Source organism: Pseudogymnoascus verrucosus (assembly GCF_001662655.1).
Source record: "Pseudogymnoascus verrucosus strain UAMH 10579 unplaced genomic scaffold scaffold_1, whole genome shotgun sequence".
Lineage (NCBI taxonomy): Eukaryota > Fungi > Ascomycota > Leotiomycetes > Thelebolales > Thelebolaceae > Pseudogymnoascus > Pseudogymnoascus verrucosus.
In genome coordinates, this window is record NW_017263652.1 from 84,152 (window position 1) to 99,188 (window position 15,037).

The window sequence follows — 15,037 nt, forward strand, 5'->3', positions numbered from 1 at the left end:
TGAATATGTAACTCGGCTTCCGGAGGTTCATATGCACTGGCTATCTCGTATTGACCCTGATTCGTCTGGACTGCCGTTTCTGTTCTGTTTGGTACTTAATTATATGCCGCCCTGGGAGAGGTGCAGAGGCCAAACAGCCCGTCGTGGCTGATTTCCCTCAAAGAGAACTATCTTCAAAGAAGACCAGAGCAAGTAAGCGATGACCATGAAGGTTTCAATCATCGTCATCCTCACACGTGGGAATGGTAACGTAGCTCTTCGGCGCCGCCGTGCCTTGAATTATTTCTTTGTTCTCGAGTGTGGTTCCTTGCATTTCTCTCCGCATGTGACTGGGTGACGTCTTGAGCCCTTTGTTCTTCATAAAGAAGTAAGCTACCAATGGAAGTCCGAGAGAAATTCCTTCTCCTTGTTTACATGTGTAGAAATAAGCTGCTCATTCTTTGGGCTCCGTCGCGAATTTCTACTGTGAACTTCTACGTCGTGCTCGCAAGTGACAAAACCTTCCACAGAAAGCATGGCTTCAAACGAAACCAAATATGCACAGGCAGCAAAGCAGGTAGGTACAACGCGCCAGGTCGAATTCATGGAACCAAAAACATTGAAGAACCCCCGCCGTCAGCGCCCTTATAACCTTCGGCCATTATCAACAACTCATATCAAGCCTGTACAACGTCCGCGCGGAAGCCCATACCCATTCCGCTCAAATTCTCCATACCGTGAGCCTCCAGAGACACCAACTTCAGCAACAAGCCTTGCTACACCATCTCTCGCCGGTGTCCGCAAATATTACCGCGAAAACGGCCTCCATACGGCCTTCCAGTCGCCTGTGTCGCCCTCCCCACCGCCTTTCACGCCAGGTCGCTCACGTAGGTACTCTGACCTCTCGTCCGCCGGTCTCGTTACCCGCTTCGACGGACTCCACGCCTCGTCTCCCCTCTCAACCAGCTCGTCACCCATAAAGTCGCGCCGCTCTTTTGCCGAAGAGTCCCGCGATATGCTCCTCGCCGGCACCAACAGCAGCGAGCTCTCACGTGCGAGTAGCGTTTCAGCGGACTCCCGCGAGCACCGTCCCAACCCCGATCTCCCTCCCAGACGGCTGGGCAAGCCTCCTCCGGGGCGGCTCCGAGAATACGGTCACGTCTACCTGGGCAATGCAGCTTCTGCCGACGTCTTCGTGCGGGCCATGCACAGCCGCGTGCCGAATCAGAACAAAGGACGCCGGGAGTCCCTCATGTCAAATACTGGAGAAGATGAGAACTATATCACTATCCCGCAGAGTGACAGTGACCACGTCGTAATCCGAGCTCGCGTCGTCCCTTATTCGAAGGAGCGAAAGCCGTTTCTCATTCAGCGTCGCTTCAGCAAAGCTGACATCGAGGCTTCGCGGCCGACTACGACAAAAGAGACGAAAGGAGAAGAAAAAGAAAAAGAGACTGCTGATGCAAAGGAGGATGAGAGGGCTGAAAATGATGGTGAGAAAAATGCAACCGCGCAGGTAGCCCCTGAAGAACCGGCGAGTACGCCTAGCCCCCAACCGGCACCTGCATCAAAGTCTTTGACGCCAGAGAAAGAGACACCAGAACCCAGAGCAGCTGGTCCAAGGAGAAGGGTAATGCCTATCCGTAAGTTCCACCTCGTGACACTCAGCCTTACCTACTTCTAGCACCCCACGCAACTACCTTGTACACAACACAGCTAACATGGCGCGGCAGATATGGACTACGCGCTCAAGTACCTCCCCATCCTCGGCGCCATCATGCTCTCGGGCTACATCCGCCGGGGTGACACCATTGACATGCCCCTCCCGCATCCCGAGGCCTGGAGCGACACTGTCGCGTACGTGTACACAGGGGCCGGAGCCGTCAGCGACGCCATCAAAGCCAACGTGGCACATTTGGCGGGGAGAGTCGAGAAGGGGTCTTGATTCGACGGACGGATTTGGATTGTGTCTCCGCGTCGCTGGGATGCTGGGGGGTCCGCCTTGCGTGATGCGGTCTTCCGAATTATATGGACGTTTTGGGTGGTATTTTCTAGTGGCTAGCGGGGAAAGGTCGGGAGTTGGAAGGAAGTGGAACTGGGGTGGAGGAAGGAATATTGCCAGCCGTACGCTTTAGCTGGGTTATGCCCAGTAGAGCTGGAGTTGCGGCTGGAGGGGAGTGGAATCGGTTCGATTTGGATAAGGCAGATTTGGCGTTGATGGACATGAGTTGTAGGCTGGATAGGCAGCTTCTTCGCGACGAGCATACAGTGCCATAGTTAGTTGGGCATTAAGTCTATTCATCCTGTGATGAAGGATCGTAGCGATGATTTGCGCATTCGCTTTGGATCCAGTATACAAGTGCTGTGTTGTAGTGGCGGTGTGGCGTTGAAGAAACTCTCCGTTGAACTGGTAGATAGGCTTGCATGCCTGGCCTCCACAAAGCCCGCCATGGGGACCACCACAACGTCCTTCAATTAGAGTTCCTGTAGGACGTGCGGGCGGCCGCTTCCTTCCACTACACTAACAGCCCGCCGCCATCTGCGTCGATTTTAACTTTACTACGCCACAGAGGACAGTTGGGATGGAAATCATATGTCTCTTTGGTCGAATATCGCGCCTCAATGCAGGATAATGATATGAATACGGTACTCCGCCTGGCTGGGTTCTCTCGGTGTGCAGACTCAAGCCGCTCTGGGAATTTGAGGAGGGGGTGGGTTACGTTTCCCCTGCTAAGCTAGAGTTACATTGCATGAGACTAGCCAGCCGCGATGCTATTTGATAATCTATTTGACAATGTGTCTACACCGAAGTAAGTTCTGGACTCGTCACAATGCAGTACTTATACTCTTATCTATACGAGGTGTCTTGGAAATATCTTGGCAGCCCACTGGGAATATCTCGAACGTGGGCGGCCAAAATCTGTCACCAGTTCTGTTCAGTGTCCTCTGTCTCTTCTCCGATATCAGAAATAACAGCGCAGTTGTGCGAATTACACCCTTTCCAAAGGACAGGACCACCTGTCGAACTGTTACGCTAATGGCATCGATGTGCAACTTCCATCATAGTTCAGCCATACAGATGCTTGCCGATCCGTGAGGCTGTGTCTTCTCTTTTTGTCCGAGATGTACACCTGTGGCGTCTAGTGCCTGCTATATTGGGATGCAATCTATTCTACATAAGCCTCGGCGTATGGTTTGTCCTCTCTTACCCCCCATCTTTGTTCCAGCCCATCGCGCCTCTGGCCCATAGACAAACTCTATCCAGGATAGAATTCTGGGTAGAGCGTCGGTTGCTCCTGTCTTGGAATTGATCAGCAGAAGCTGGCACCATTGTATGCCACCCTCAACCCTCAACCCTGGGTTACATACTCTCCAATCACCTGCCATATAGGCCTGTCTCTGGATCATTCACGGCATATAGTTGAGCTTGGTGAAGCGAGTAAAGTATCTTTCAACTGGTGCCTCCATGATACTGGGGGCTAGTTTCCAAACACTCATAATGCTCACCGAAGCTATAAACTAGGAGAATGTCGTCTTGATCTGCCACTCGCCAAAACGTCTGAACTGGCCTGAGCAAACCCCTTGCTGGCTGTGATTTTCACCGAGACTCTCACACTCTCTCGTCAAGATGCCGCCATGGTACAACATCGAGTTGCCTTCCCTTCACCACTATGACAACCCGCCCGACCTCGACGTCGCCGACGAGCGAAACCCATCGCCCCAGCCACATATCTCGGATTCTAGAACGCACAATGCGCCATGGGCGTCGAGAGGCACGCTAAACGACAGTGCGGATAATTTGTGGCGCACCGATTCCCCGCCCTCCACCGCCGCGGGTCATCAAGATGCCCGGACGCCAATACTCAGCCAGCATGAGACGTTCAGGTGCAGCGTGGGCACCAAGTCCCCTCTCCAGTCAAAAAGAGAGCGGTTTCTGATGACCTGGTTGACCTGCGCTGCCGCTGTCGTCTCGACGATCTTTTCGGTGTACTATTCATACACGGTGCTCGTGAGTGAAAGAGCTGTCCCTCAAGCGCTGAGTCTGTCGCCGGGGAAAACGGTGATGGCTATTAACGTGCTATCCCATGTGGTGGCGTACCTATTATGGAGCTTAATTACCGATGCGAACGAAGAGCTGCGGTGGTCTTTGGCATGTCGCCCGCAGGGTGTTACCTTGACCAGCTTTCTGGTGCTGAGCAGAGCCACGCCGTTGCACGGTGTGGCGTACTTATGCACTGTATGGGGTGGGCATATACTCTGGGCATTGCAGAAGTGGGTGTGCACCATCCAGCCATCTGCTGGACACCCAATGCTATTTTGAGGCGCTTTGCCACATTTACTGATATTGCTGCAGGATTATTGCAATGGGCTTGGTCACCCTCCTCGGCCTAGTCTTGATCAGTCTGTCCCCCTGGCCTGCCAAATATCACCCAGTAAGAGACTAGCTAACATACTACAGCTGATGTGACGTTCAAAAATATGTATACAGCCGTTCATTCCGCCGCTCAGGTCCCTGTCATAGCTGGCCTTGCTCCCCTGTCCATCAAATTTCTCCCTTATGTTAACCCGGCTTTGATCAATGTGTACGCAGGCAGCTATACATACGGCTTCCTCACCGATCCCCGCTTTGTCGCAAATATGGAACCTATAAAGTGCGAAGGTGATACGTGCCTCTCAGTATTTCTGCCTGGGGGACTCCACACTGTAAGGGTGGCCAGCGGAGACAAGAATTCCACATTATTCAAGGATGAACTAGGTGCTGGGCAGTATGAGAGCATCATTATTAACCAGGCCCCGGGATACCAGGTAGAGTTCTATGACTTACCAGCCAATTATAAATTTAAAAGCGAGGACTGTACAATATATATCGATCATATTGGATATTCTAATTACGGACTCTATGTCTGTATAGCCACTCATGGCCCAGACCTACTCTCTGGTTCGTATTCCACATATCAATTATCTGTCTTTTACCTTCATCTATTGCTAGCCTGCACTTGTTCTTTATAAAGAAAAAGCTAACCCATGACACATTTCAGGCTGGACTGTATGTCCCACAGATGCAGGAGTCGGAAACTGCGGCCAGAACACAACCTGGACGGAGAAGTACCCTATGGACCAAGCCACCACAACCTCTATGTATAAGCGTTACGCCACTGTCGCCTACGACGCAAAAAATATGTCTATCTTGAGCATTGAACGCCTCACTTCTCCGCAAGCAACCGCCATCGACGCAGATATAATACGCACCTACTTCGGCATCGTGATGAAAGATCAGCCGGCCTTTGCCAACTCTACCGCCCCTGTATTTTCGAGCGCTAACTCCACGACCCCCATCTTCAAAAGCAACAGCGAAGCATCCAACGCTTGCACCTCCTACACGGTTCAATACGGTATCTTCTGGATCCTGAGCCTGTATAGGTCGGACTTCAACTCGTACGCTGATGGCGGGCTCGCGGTCCTGCGCGGCTTCCTGTCTATCCCGCTGCAGTTTTCGACGGAGATCTGGCAGCAAGCTGCCATGGATACGCTGCCCGATGATCTCAGAGTCGATGCACAGCTATCGCGCGTCAGCTACCGAGCGCTCATTCAGGCATGGACGGTGTACATATTCGGCGGATCGGCATTTCTCGTTCTTGCATGGTGCATAGGGTGCCTGTGGTGGTGCTACCTTGGGCCACACACCCCGAACTCTTCGTACTTTCCAGAGATAGACATTACCTCCAAGGGCACGAGTCCCGCGGCCGCCGTGAGACGCCCCGACGGTAATTATGCGTCGAGTATGCGATCAGGACGCGCGAGCAGCCGCACATTACACTATCCACAGTTTGGACCGTTTGAGAAGGGTGTCGAGCAGGAGGAAGAGCTGGAGGACTTGGAGTACCTGATGCGAAAGTTGGGGCTCGGGAACGGCATGTCGAGGGCTGTGGTGAAAGGGGTTAAGGGGAAGAGGATATACTGCGGGGCATATATAGGGGAGATGGGGGAGGCGGATCATATTGTCATTGTGACAGAGAAGGACAGGGTGAGGCCGCTGGTTAAGAACAAGCTGTACTGCTGATGTTGGCTTGGCAAATAGGTGGGGGGAGGGATCTGGAGTTGGCGGGAGGAATGTTTACGCTTATACGACTATGTAACTTATAATGGTGGGACGGCTGGATAAATTAATGAGCCACGAATTTCAACTTCATACGAGTTTATCACCTCTAGCGCCGTAGAATATCCGCCAGCTAATATGTGATTATTGCCGTATTTTATCTTTTATAAAGTTGAGAGACTCTCCTCAAACCCAGGGAACGAGTCTCTATTTGCAGGTGAAGCCAGAAGGAGTGTAGTTACACTTCGATGTCTTGCCACCACCAGTAACAGCTACGTTGGTAAAGGTCCAGTTGGAGCAAGATCCGGATCCGCACTCAATGTAGAAGTCCATACCTGCGGAGGTGACGGTACCAGTGACACCAGATAGGACGCTAGGGAAGGTTTATCAGATTACATCCTCATAATGGGGGATAATAGGAAAGCAGCATACAGGTTGGTAATAGGCACACCGTTGTCAGGGGTTCCCTTTGCGTCTCCGCCATTGTAGTCCTGCTCCAGGATAACACCGTACTTAGTAATGCCGCTAAGCTTGATGTTTGAGTAGGTGACCTTATCCACCAGACCGGTGGTTCCGACATTGGTCTTGATTCGGACACCGATGGCGCTATCAGTGATGGTGCTGTCCTTGATTTGGACATTCTGGACTGTGTTGTCATCACGTCCGCCCACGGATCCAATAGACAGACCGTGACCACCATTGCAGTTCATGTTTGAAATGACAATGTTAGTGCCTGAGTTAATAGCGACACAGTCATCCTGGTTGTACACGGTGGCGCCGGTGATAGTCAGCTGGTCGACAGAGCCAATGTCGAAGGCGTCGGTGTTCTTACCGAGGGCGGTGCCGGCCTTGTTATTTAGAGTAACGCCGCTGATTGTAAGGCCTGTGGAGCTTCCGATAGACCATGCCTGGACGGGAGAGTTCAAGATGGTGATCCCTGTGATCTATTCACAACTATTAGGACAGTATGGTAAGAGGCGACTAAATGTTTCGTACCTTGGACTTTCCATTTAGGTTATGGGCTTGGAAAAACTTTGGCTTTTTAACGCCGCCACTTCCACCATTGCCATCCTGTTTAGTCACGAATGTCAGCATACGTCTCTGACCAGACGTCGTGTGAATGTTCTCACCCAGTAGCTGGCACCTTTGCCATCCAATGTACCAGTGCCTGTGACCGTGATGTCCGTGCCAGACACTGATACCAAGGGTCCTACCCACGCCGAGTATGCGAATGTGGTTGTGCCAGTGAAGGTGACAGTTGTGCCTGTCTTTAATCCAGTGAGATCCAAGGTCTTTCCAGCAGGGACAGCCATCGACGATATTGTGATCGAAGTATATGAAGCCTTTGCCGAGGCTACATCGTTGAAATTGCTAATAGTGATGGATTGTCCATTCACCACCGCAGCGAAAGCCAACGCAAGACTAAAAAGAGTTTTTGCTGCCATTATGATGTCCACGGGTTTCGATGCAAGGAAGATGGTTAAATTAGAGATTAAAAAGCTTCGTATCTTGGCGGCCTAGGCCTTCAACTTATACTTGAAGGAAGCTTCTAAGACCTACTAGGGTTATAATCAAGCATTGAGTCGGTCAATAATCCGTCCCTGTCAAGTAGATTAAATTGCGGGGAAGAGATCCGATCTTGGCCATGCTTAACATGAACTTTAAGGTAGCGGAAGATATTTCGAAAAAGTCCATATTAATGGAGAAATAAAGTCAATGTGAGAGTACTATAAGTCAGGACAGAGCTGGCCCGTGACAATAATCTTCTCCACAGCGGATAAATGGTAGTAGAAAACTGCCTGAGAATTGGCGGTTTCGGAGGAAATAAGGCCTCCTATCATCGCCAAGCTTTGTTTTCAAATATAGCATGAATCGGAGCGGCGGCAGTCTATCTGCGACCTACCCTACAAATATTTCACGATGCTGTGGATATCTCGTAAAAGTGTAGTAAATTGTTACCTAGTAGATGATTTGTGTGATGAATATATATTTCTCTTATGGTCATATGATATGGTACAGTTACCCACATCTTAAAGGGTTGTGACGACGCTCTTCCGCCTCGATGCTGATCGAGGCCAGATACGATTTGCCGGGCATCGTATAAGGTAGCACCACGGCATACCCCGTTCTTGATCTGCCTGCAGCTCCGGCATTGGAGCGCTATTTTCTCTGTAGTTATGTGTTATTCAACTTATTGTTCACAGGCGTGGCATGTTGCAACTATAGTACCACGGTACCACTATTTACCATGAAAGCGGGGACAAAGTGGGGATAGGGGTTCAAGCACCAACGGCTTCTCGGTCGATGGCGGTACTGTAATATTGTGCGGGGTATGTTGGGCTATAAGGGTACCTGAACGGAGGATATTTTCAGACTCCATTCCAGTTAAGAAATGTTAGTACCGGCGAGCTTCGAGATTGTGCCCTGACAAAGTGTCGTTGAGCGGTACCTTGGGCAAATAGTTGCCAGCTTATTTGTATACCAAGAATAATGCAGGGCAAGTACCTACCCTGCATTTTCCGTGCAAGGCTCATAATCCTGACTGATTGCAGCCATGTCGCCATGGCTCTTTTATCACCGAGCACCAGAGTGAGAATTCAACAGCTTACAGCTTCTCTTTATTCTTATCGGCGCGCGCTACTCTGAAACGTTGTCCAGTACCCCACACCACTACATGGCTCCACTCCTCGGCGCACCTGAAAATCCGTAGTGGCACATGCAGAACCACGCTTTCGATAACCGCGCCTTGCATCCCTCCCCGTTAACTATTACAAAGCCTCTGGAATCCGCATTCCTTCTATTTGTTTAATCGGCCACTGCACCCAATAGCGGTGCTCGTCATCGAGCAGGCGATAGATTTGATCCATGAGATGAGTGCTCCAGCCCTTAGCCCACCAGTGCGCACCAAGCTGGTGTAAAAGGACACAAAAGAATGCAAAAATACACAAAGCTCCTGGATCCTGGTTTTTAAGTAAGACAAAATATGCTTCCGGAGTTCTAAAAACCCAAATAAAAGCGTCACTTGCTTCATACGTCTCGGCGTAGGTATAAAGAACATTGAGTGACATGTGCAGTTCAGTCAAGGCCCCGATATACGCCTCTATAAGCCTGGGGTCCACGCATGAACTGAGAATACGCTGTTGCAGCAGTTTCACTTCTTCCCCATGCACCGAACTGTCCATGGGCGGCTCTGGAGATCGCAACAGGAATCGCCTATGTCCATTTTGAAACATCGGCCCGAGAGGCCCTGAGAACAGCGTTGGGGTTGCTGAGCCGATGATAGAACTCATGCCTCTCATTAATACCATCCAGTTAGCGAGGCCTTTGTCGTTTACAAGAAGAAAATCTTCTTGTGTCCGAGGACGAGCCATAGCGAAGATGCCAGCAAGGGCAGCGAAGATACATAACGGGGTGCAGTTTTCTTTGTCCATGTATGGGAGCAAGCTAGTCGCCCTGCGCAGGCCTAATTCATGGTGCATGATACCCCTTGAAATATAAAAGTCCTTCCGGCTAGGTCGTAGGCTAGCCAGATGAAGCGCCGCAATTGCTAGGATACCACGTAGGACGAACTCATTGGAAAAGCCTATTTCGCAAACAGTCATCTGCCACAACGTCCTCTGCACGGGATCTCTTCTTAGGGTATGATAAGTGGATGTAGTGTAGTGGTGTAGGAGTCTAGAAGATTAAGGAGTTAGCGCTTAATATTTAACCACTGTTTAGAGGTGAACTGATTGGGTAAATAAGAGACTGTCTTGAGTTATTTTCAGAGTACATAGAGGAAGATAAACATTTCAGAGATGGAAGAACAATGATTTTTGAGATGCCATTATCCTTACTCCATGTTAACAAGATCTAGGCTGAGCTGGGAGTCGCCGTAGGCCGATTCGGGGCTGTTTGCTACCTGCTCATCACTTGCCGACAACAGAATTTTATCGGACGATGTTGGTGGCAGAGTCGGATACTCGCATTGCACGGAGCGCTTTAAGCAGTTGTTGCAATGCGGTTTCGTTTCATCACACTGTATTGAGACGTTAGAGTCAGCAATGCATATATGCAGTCTATTCTCAATCCCCGCATAAGCAAAAAGAGGGAGTGCAGCTCAAGTGAGAGCCGCAGAATTCCAAGTCATGAGCCAATGAATAACGATGGCGAATTAGCAGGCAACTGTCAACGACAGAACAGCTTGGCATTTCAGCCTCAAAGATCCATGGTGCCGCCTGTGCCATTCAACGACTCGTGAGCAGACAAATCACTCGCAACAAACCACGAACACAACGAGAAAACACCAACCTTAATTTTCCTAGCCTTGCAAATCATGCAGCCTGTCCTCGTTTTGCGGTGGGATCGCCTCGAGCATTGGGTAATTGTAGCCAGCGACGGACTTTCATGCATTGTGACATCCATGTGGGAAGATATATGCGAATGTGCGAGTGAGGAGCGATATTAGGTTGACGCGCCAGGGTGCGATGTGCTTCTGGGATAGTTGGGGTGTACTCGCAAACCACAATGATAGCGGATGGTACCTAGGCTATTCTCACATCAGATTCTTCGATAACGTGCCCAACACCCCTGAGATCGAGGTTTTAAATGGTAGATTAAAAGGTTTGTTTTTGTCACAGTTGCAACATTGAGGAAGATGGTCGACAAAAACGTATTATTATGTTGTTTTAGTGAACGCGAATACGAGTGAGTACGAGCGAATACGAGCGAATACGAGTAAAGCGATTACGTCCGATGATTAATGTCAGCGCGATCTCCGTTTAGGCCACGATTCGCGGCTGGCGTCGTAATTGACGGTATTTGCCGTCTCTCTAATATTGAATTTTAATATTAGAGACGGCAAATTTTAGTGGCAGCCCTATCATAGCTCCATCTACAAGGGCTTAGGCACATAGTGTTTAGGCTACGCCACGGGGTACTGACCCCAGACCGGACCATGGTCTGGTCCGGTCCCAAATTTTGAAACCGGACCGTGGTCCGGTCTAAAGCCTCTAACCCACAGCAGTCCCCCAACGGTCTGGGCGGTTCACCCTGATTTTCCAACCCAGACCGTGGTCCGGGTTGGAAAATCTTCAGACCGCTGGTTTGGAACCATCGGTCCCCCATGACGCAGCCTAATAGTGTTCATATCGAAGCTTAATATAACCTCTTCTCTAAATCCAGCCCTTTTTAGTAGGAGCTGACAGCACGGTTTGATGGGACTTGGACTGATTTGATATAACGGGGTCAGTACGGATTGAGGGAAGACTTGTTGGTTGCTGCGAGTTCCATGACGAGGCTGAGACTTCGTTCCTATAGTTGCGCCGCCTAGGTGTGGACTTCTGTAGTTCGATGACAAAGAGTGATGAATATAAAGCAGCTAGAGCCATACTTCAATTCAGTCTCTATTCGTTCGTCCTACTGACGTTCTCTAACTGCAGCTTAATAATTGTTCTCAACTGTCCCTCTGTATAAATGTTGGGTTTCGGAGCGGCGTTTGGGTATATAATAATTATTATAGAATGGATGAATCACTGCAATTGGTCTAATTGATCAGAAGTGAGGGCTCGATTAAACTAGCTACTATGGCTACTCCATGTGCCGTATTGCCGTGCCCCAGGGCTAATCCAGGAGTAGGAGGGCCATGTCCCACCTCATGATCAGGTGAGCCCGGTTTGGCATCTACAGTGCCGATGCCCCTATTGCAGGAATGGAGTAGAACTTCACACAACTCGTCGCCTCAGCTCAACCCTTAAATCTCTCCTACTTTTCGAAGTTGGAAATTGCTGCTGCTACTCGCATTTTGTTCAACATCTTGGGATTGGCTGGAAGAACTCCATAGACGCATAGTCGCTTTCGAGATGATTGAGCTTGGATGCCAAATATTGAAGATTGCCAGAGTCAAAAACATGAGTGCCGCGTCGAATATGTAGAGGTATATCTCTTTTGAAAGAAGCACCCCATCCTGCCCCCCGATATACTCGACCACACGAAAGGTCGACCTGATCATGATGAGGCCGCTAGCTGCGTACAGAACGAGGAGATAACGTTGCCATGGAATATTGGCAGACAAAGAGCGGTTTGTTGGCACTTTGTGTAATCGGTAGTTGAAGATCCCTGCGACGATGATGAAAACACCGAAGAACATAATCTGGATAATAAGGCCGCCAGTGATGACCCAATTGCCTAGTTTGACGGCATTCTCGTCCTTTGCCTTAGAGAGCATGCCACCACCGGCAGACTGTGTAAGGAACGACAAGACATCCCCAGCCACGAAATTTTTTGTGAGCCATCTGGCCCTGATAATAGAATGAGATTCGCCGTCAGTCAGCCGAATGATGCGGCCAAGGACCATGTATATCGAAGCCGCAAACAGGGCTGGGGCCAAGAGAAGAAGCAGGCTCTGCATAATATACGGAGTCATAGTCCATTCGCCAGAGGCTTCTTTCGCAGACATCGCTCTCCCGACATAGCCAACGCACTCAACTTATAGGAAAGGGGTTATTTAAAGGTCTTAAATCGACAGGATTGCGGGATAACTAACAAATTCCTCCAATAGCCAGCGGGATAAAGTACCAAGTTCTGAACATCAGCAATTGGATGCAGTGGCCAAACGTTGAAATGCCGAAAAGGGCAATAAATATGACGGATGCCACAAATGAAGGATCATAGTGATAGAAGGTAAACTTTTCAACTGCCATGATGTTTGATAGAACAGAGTGCAATGCGAACGAGGATCGTCAAGGTTGGTGTTATTAGACAAGTCCGGAGGAGGGAGAAGGTAGTGTCTGCAGATGCAGTTCAATGGGTTATGATGGCAAGAAAGACTAAGATTCAGAAGTTAAGGAGATATATATATTCCTATTAGGGCGGCTATCATATTTTTATGTCTTCCAATCTGGAAATAGAATCTACTACCTTCATTTTCGCAACTAATAAGAGTGGTACGTCACTACGCAACGTAGACAATACTATTTTAAGGTTAATCTAGCCTTGAATTATTCACTCATTCGTTATTTTAGGACGGGTTCAGCTTATCCGACCTCACATTTTCCCCATACGCGTATAAGAAAGTCGGTTATGTCTTGCACTCGCTCGTACTCGGATGCACGTTCCCTAGAACAGGGCGCATAATTCTAATATAATAGAATGATCCACTTCTCACAAGCTAGGCAATCGCCTAGGGATACGCAACTCAAAGTGGGGTTGTAAAGGCTCAAGTTCTCTTAATAACTTAACCTCAACCCTCTACTACTGAAACCATTAACTATGAAAGCCATTGCCGTTTGAAGTTCAAGTTTCAATTTAAGCACAGTCTATATTCCCAAGCACTAAGTCCTAAACAAGCTAAAACAAAACCTAAACTTTAGCCCCATGTCCGTTCTCTATTCCCTTCCGCCTAGAGTGGTCGTCCTACTATCTACCCTAAACAGGCTTTCCTCTTCTACGGGTGTGCTATCCGCTTTTGTGACAACAATCCAAAGTATCCTATTCGCCACTTTCTCCTCTTTCTTGTAAACCTTCTCCATCTTCTTATCTGACCCCTTATAAATTTCCCTAACTTTCTTCTCCTTATTTGCTTCCTCTTCTCTCTTCGCCGCTTCCAACTTTTCCAACTCTTCACTCTTATGTCTCGATCCCTGAATGAAACTTTCCTGGCCATTGTGCAATATTTCTATCTGCCTGTCGATTTCAAAAATCGCGTTGTCGGAAGGAAGCGTAGCGGCTGAAACGGCGGAGGCTTTAGAATCGCGCTTTTTGTGGCATTTTGCTTGCGTCTTTTCAAGTGCTTTCATCTGCCTCTCGTTCGCCCATCGTAAAGGTTTCTGGCTCATCTTTGACATCCAACTCTCTGGAGGGGGTGCAGGGACGTCAAAAGTGAGGGGTGCGATGTACCCTTCTAGTGCTTTGAGACGGAGAAGGCGGGGATCTTCGAGCCCTAACCCGATTTTAAGAGGATCTTTAGCTGCTTGGCCTTCGCCAGACTGAATGGATGCTGGGAGGCTATGTCGATGGTGGGAACCAAGATCATGAACTGTTTCGAGAGGTGGGAGCTTGAGGTTTCCTTTAACATCCGCTTCGGAGAAGTTTATTGCCGCCATCATCTTTTTAGTAGTCATGATTCTACACACCTAAGATAACACAATGTCAGGCATGTACTAATTGCGATTAAAGAAGGACGTACCAAACCCCTAGGGGTAAATATTTCCTCATTGGTAGATTTCATGAATTTCCGCACGCGGACAAATGATACTCCCGCTGATGCTAGGACGGATGTCACTTGTAAGACGCCGCCTACCGCTTGTACAGGGAGGACGCCTTGCACAGACATCAGAGCACCCCCTGTTATGTGCGCTAGTTGGAAGATGGGGAGAGAGATAAAAACATGGTTTAGGCGGTCGATGAAACCGAGGAATTCTGATCTAGATGGATGAAGGTATTAGTGTGGGATTCACGGTAATGCTGCTAGGGCACTAACTCTGTGATTGGATTGCTAAGCGTAGAGAGAGAAGGTGGGTAGCAGCGGGTGAAGGGGGAGAATGATTTTATGAAAAAGAGGTTGGTTGATTCTAGTGTTTGAATTAGTAGAGGGTTCAACTAGAGGAGAGGTGGGCTAACGAGGAATGACGATTGGTTTATCTTCTCGATTGAGGGTGGATGCTGAGGGGGCAATTTCGTGGGCTTCAATGTCATGGACTTGGTACTGTGGGGGAGAAGCTGTCTCCGTTGTTGACCCATAGTGGGAGCTTAATGACGTGTGGATATGGGACATTTCTTAAAAATAGGGGTGCGCTGCACAATAACGGGTGGTCGTGTTTTGACAGTGGTGAGGTGACAAATAGAATCCGAATATAGGGCAAATCTTGGAGTTGATTTAGGTTAGGGCTCAGAAATAAAACTCGAACCGCAGAGACTTTGCACTTTATATCTGTCTGACTTCCTGTGAGACTCTTCAGACCGCGTGTACTTGGAGTGTCTGTC

At 49.1% G+C, this 15,037-nt stretch overlaps 6 protein-coding genes across 6 annotated transcripts; 2 read left to right on the forward strand and 4 right to left on the reverse strand.

The window, feature by feature from the left end:
- Positions 1-514: 514 nt before the first annotated feature.
- On the forward strand, positions 515-1,945 carry VE01_00032 (uncharacterized protein; the record flags this gene model as incomplete). Its single annotated transcript, XM_018269566.2, has 2 exons — positions 515-1,622; positions 1,713-1,945. 2 exons carry the CDS (start codon positions 515-517, stop codon positions 1,922-1,924), a joined length of 1,320 nt encoding a protein of 439 aa, XP_018135223.1. The 3' UTR covers positions 1,925-1,945.
- An 856-nt stretch (positions 1,946-2,801) lies between these two features.
- Positions 2,802-6,175, forward strand: VE01_00033 (uncharacterized protein). The gene is made up of 5 exons (XM_059463238.1): positions 2,802-3,172; positions 3,503-4,251; positions 4,334-4,380; positions 4,439-4,918; positions 5,019-6,175. The coding sequence occupies exons 2-5, from the start codon at positions 3,608-3,610 to the stop codon at positions 6,038-6,040; spliced, it is 2,193 nt and encodes a 730-aa protein (XP_059320128.1). The 5' UTR covers positions 2,802-3,172; positions 3,503-3,607; the 3' UTR covers positions 6,041-6,175.
- A 50-nt stretch (positions 6,176-6,225) lies between these two features.
- VE01_00034 (uncharacterized protein) lies at positions 6,226-7,746 on the reverse strand. The gene is made up of 4 exons (XM_018269568.2): positions 7,207-7,746; positions 7,073-7,147; positions 6,509-7,020; positions 6,226-6,449 (listed from the first exon to the last, which is right to left on the reverse strand). Exons 1-4 carry the CDS (start codon positions 7,519-7,521, stop codon positions 6,284-6,286), a joined length of 1,068 nt encoding a protein of 355 aa, XP_018135225.1. The 5' UTR covers positions 7,522-7,746; the 3' UTR covers positions 6,226-6,283.
- Positions 7,747-8,687: 941 nt separating this feature from the next.
- VE01_00035 (uncharacterized protein) lies at positions 8,688-10,693 on the reverse strand. The gene is made up of 2 exons (XM_018269569.2): positions 10,367-10,693; positions 8,688-10,094 (listed from the first exon to the last, which is right to left on the reverse strand). Exon 2 carries the CDS (start codon positions 9,676-9,678, stop codon positions 8,845-8,847), a length of 834 nt encoding a protein of 277 aa, XP_018135226.1. The 5' UTR covers positions 9,679-10,094; positions 10,367-10,693; the 3' UTR covers positions 8,688-8,844.
- Positions 10,694-11,807: 1,114 nt separating this feature from the next.
- On the reverse strand, positions 11,808-12,512 carry VE01_00036 (uncharacterized protein; the record flags this gene model as incomplete). The annotated part of the gene is made up of 1 exon (XM_018269570.1): positions 11,808-12,512. The coding sequence occupies one exon, from the start codon at positions 12,510-12,512 to the stop codon at positions 11,808-11,810; it is 705 nt and encodes a 234-aa protein (XP_018135227.1).
- A 928-nt stretch (positions 12,513-13,440) lies between these two features.
- Positions 13,441-14,828, reverse strand: VE01_00037 (uncharacterized protein; the record flags this gene model as incomplete). Its single annotated transcript, XM_018269571.1, has 4 exons — positions 13,441-14,187; positions 14,241-14,478; positions 14,535-14,625; positions 14,675-14,828. The coding sequence occupies 4 exons, from the start codon at positions 14,826-14,828 to the stop codon at positions 13,441-13,443; spliced, it is 1,230 nt and encodes a 409-aa protein (XP_018135228.1).
- Between the last annotated feature and the right edge of the window lie 209 nt (positions 14,829-15,037).

Coding starts and splice junctions, on each gene's coding strand:
- VE01_00033 (XM_059463238.1), top strand. CDS start 3,608: ATGCCGCCATGGTACAACATCGAGTTGCCTTCCCTTCACCACTATGAC. Junction 4,381..4,438: donor CCTCGGCCTAGTCTTGATCA/GTCTGTCCCCCT, acceptor AACATACTACAG/CTGATGTGACGTTCAAAAAT. Junction 4,919..5,018: donor TGGCCCAGACCTACTCTCTG/GTTCGTATTCCA, acceptor GACACATTTCAG/GCTGGACTGTATGTCCCACA.
- VE01_00034 (XM_018269568.2), bottom strand. CDS start 7,521: ATGGCAGCAAAAACTCTTTTTAGTCTTGCGTTGGCTTTCGCTGCGGTG. Junction 7,148..7,206: donor GCAAAGGTGCCAGCTACTGG/GTGAGAACATTC, acceptor GTGACTAAACAG/GATGGCAATGGTGGAAGTGG. Junction 6,450..6,508: donor GGTGTGCCTATTACCAACCT/GTATGCTGCTTT, acceptor AACCTTCCCTAG/CGTCCTATCTGGTGTCACTG.
- VE01_00035 (XM_018269569.2), bottom strand. CDS start 9,678: ATGACTGTTTGCGAAATAGGCTTTTCCAATGAGTTCGTCCTACGTGGT.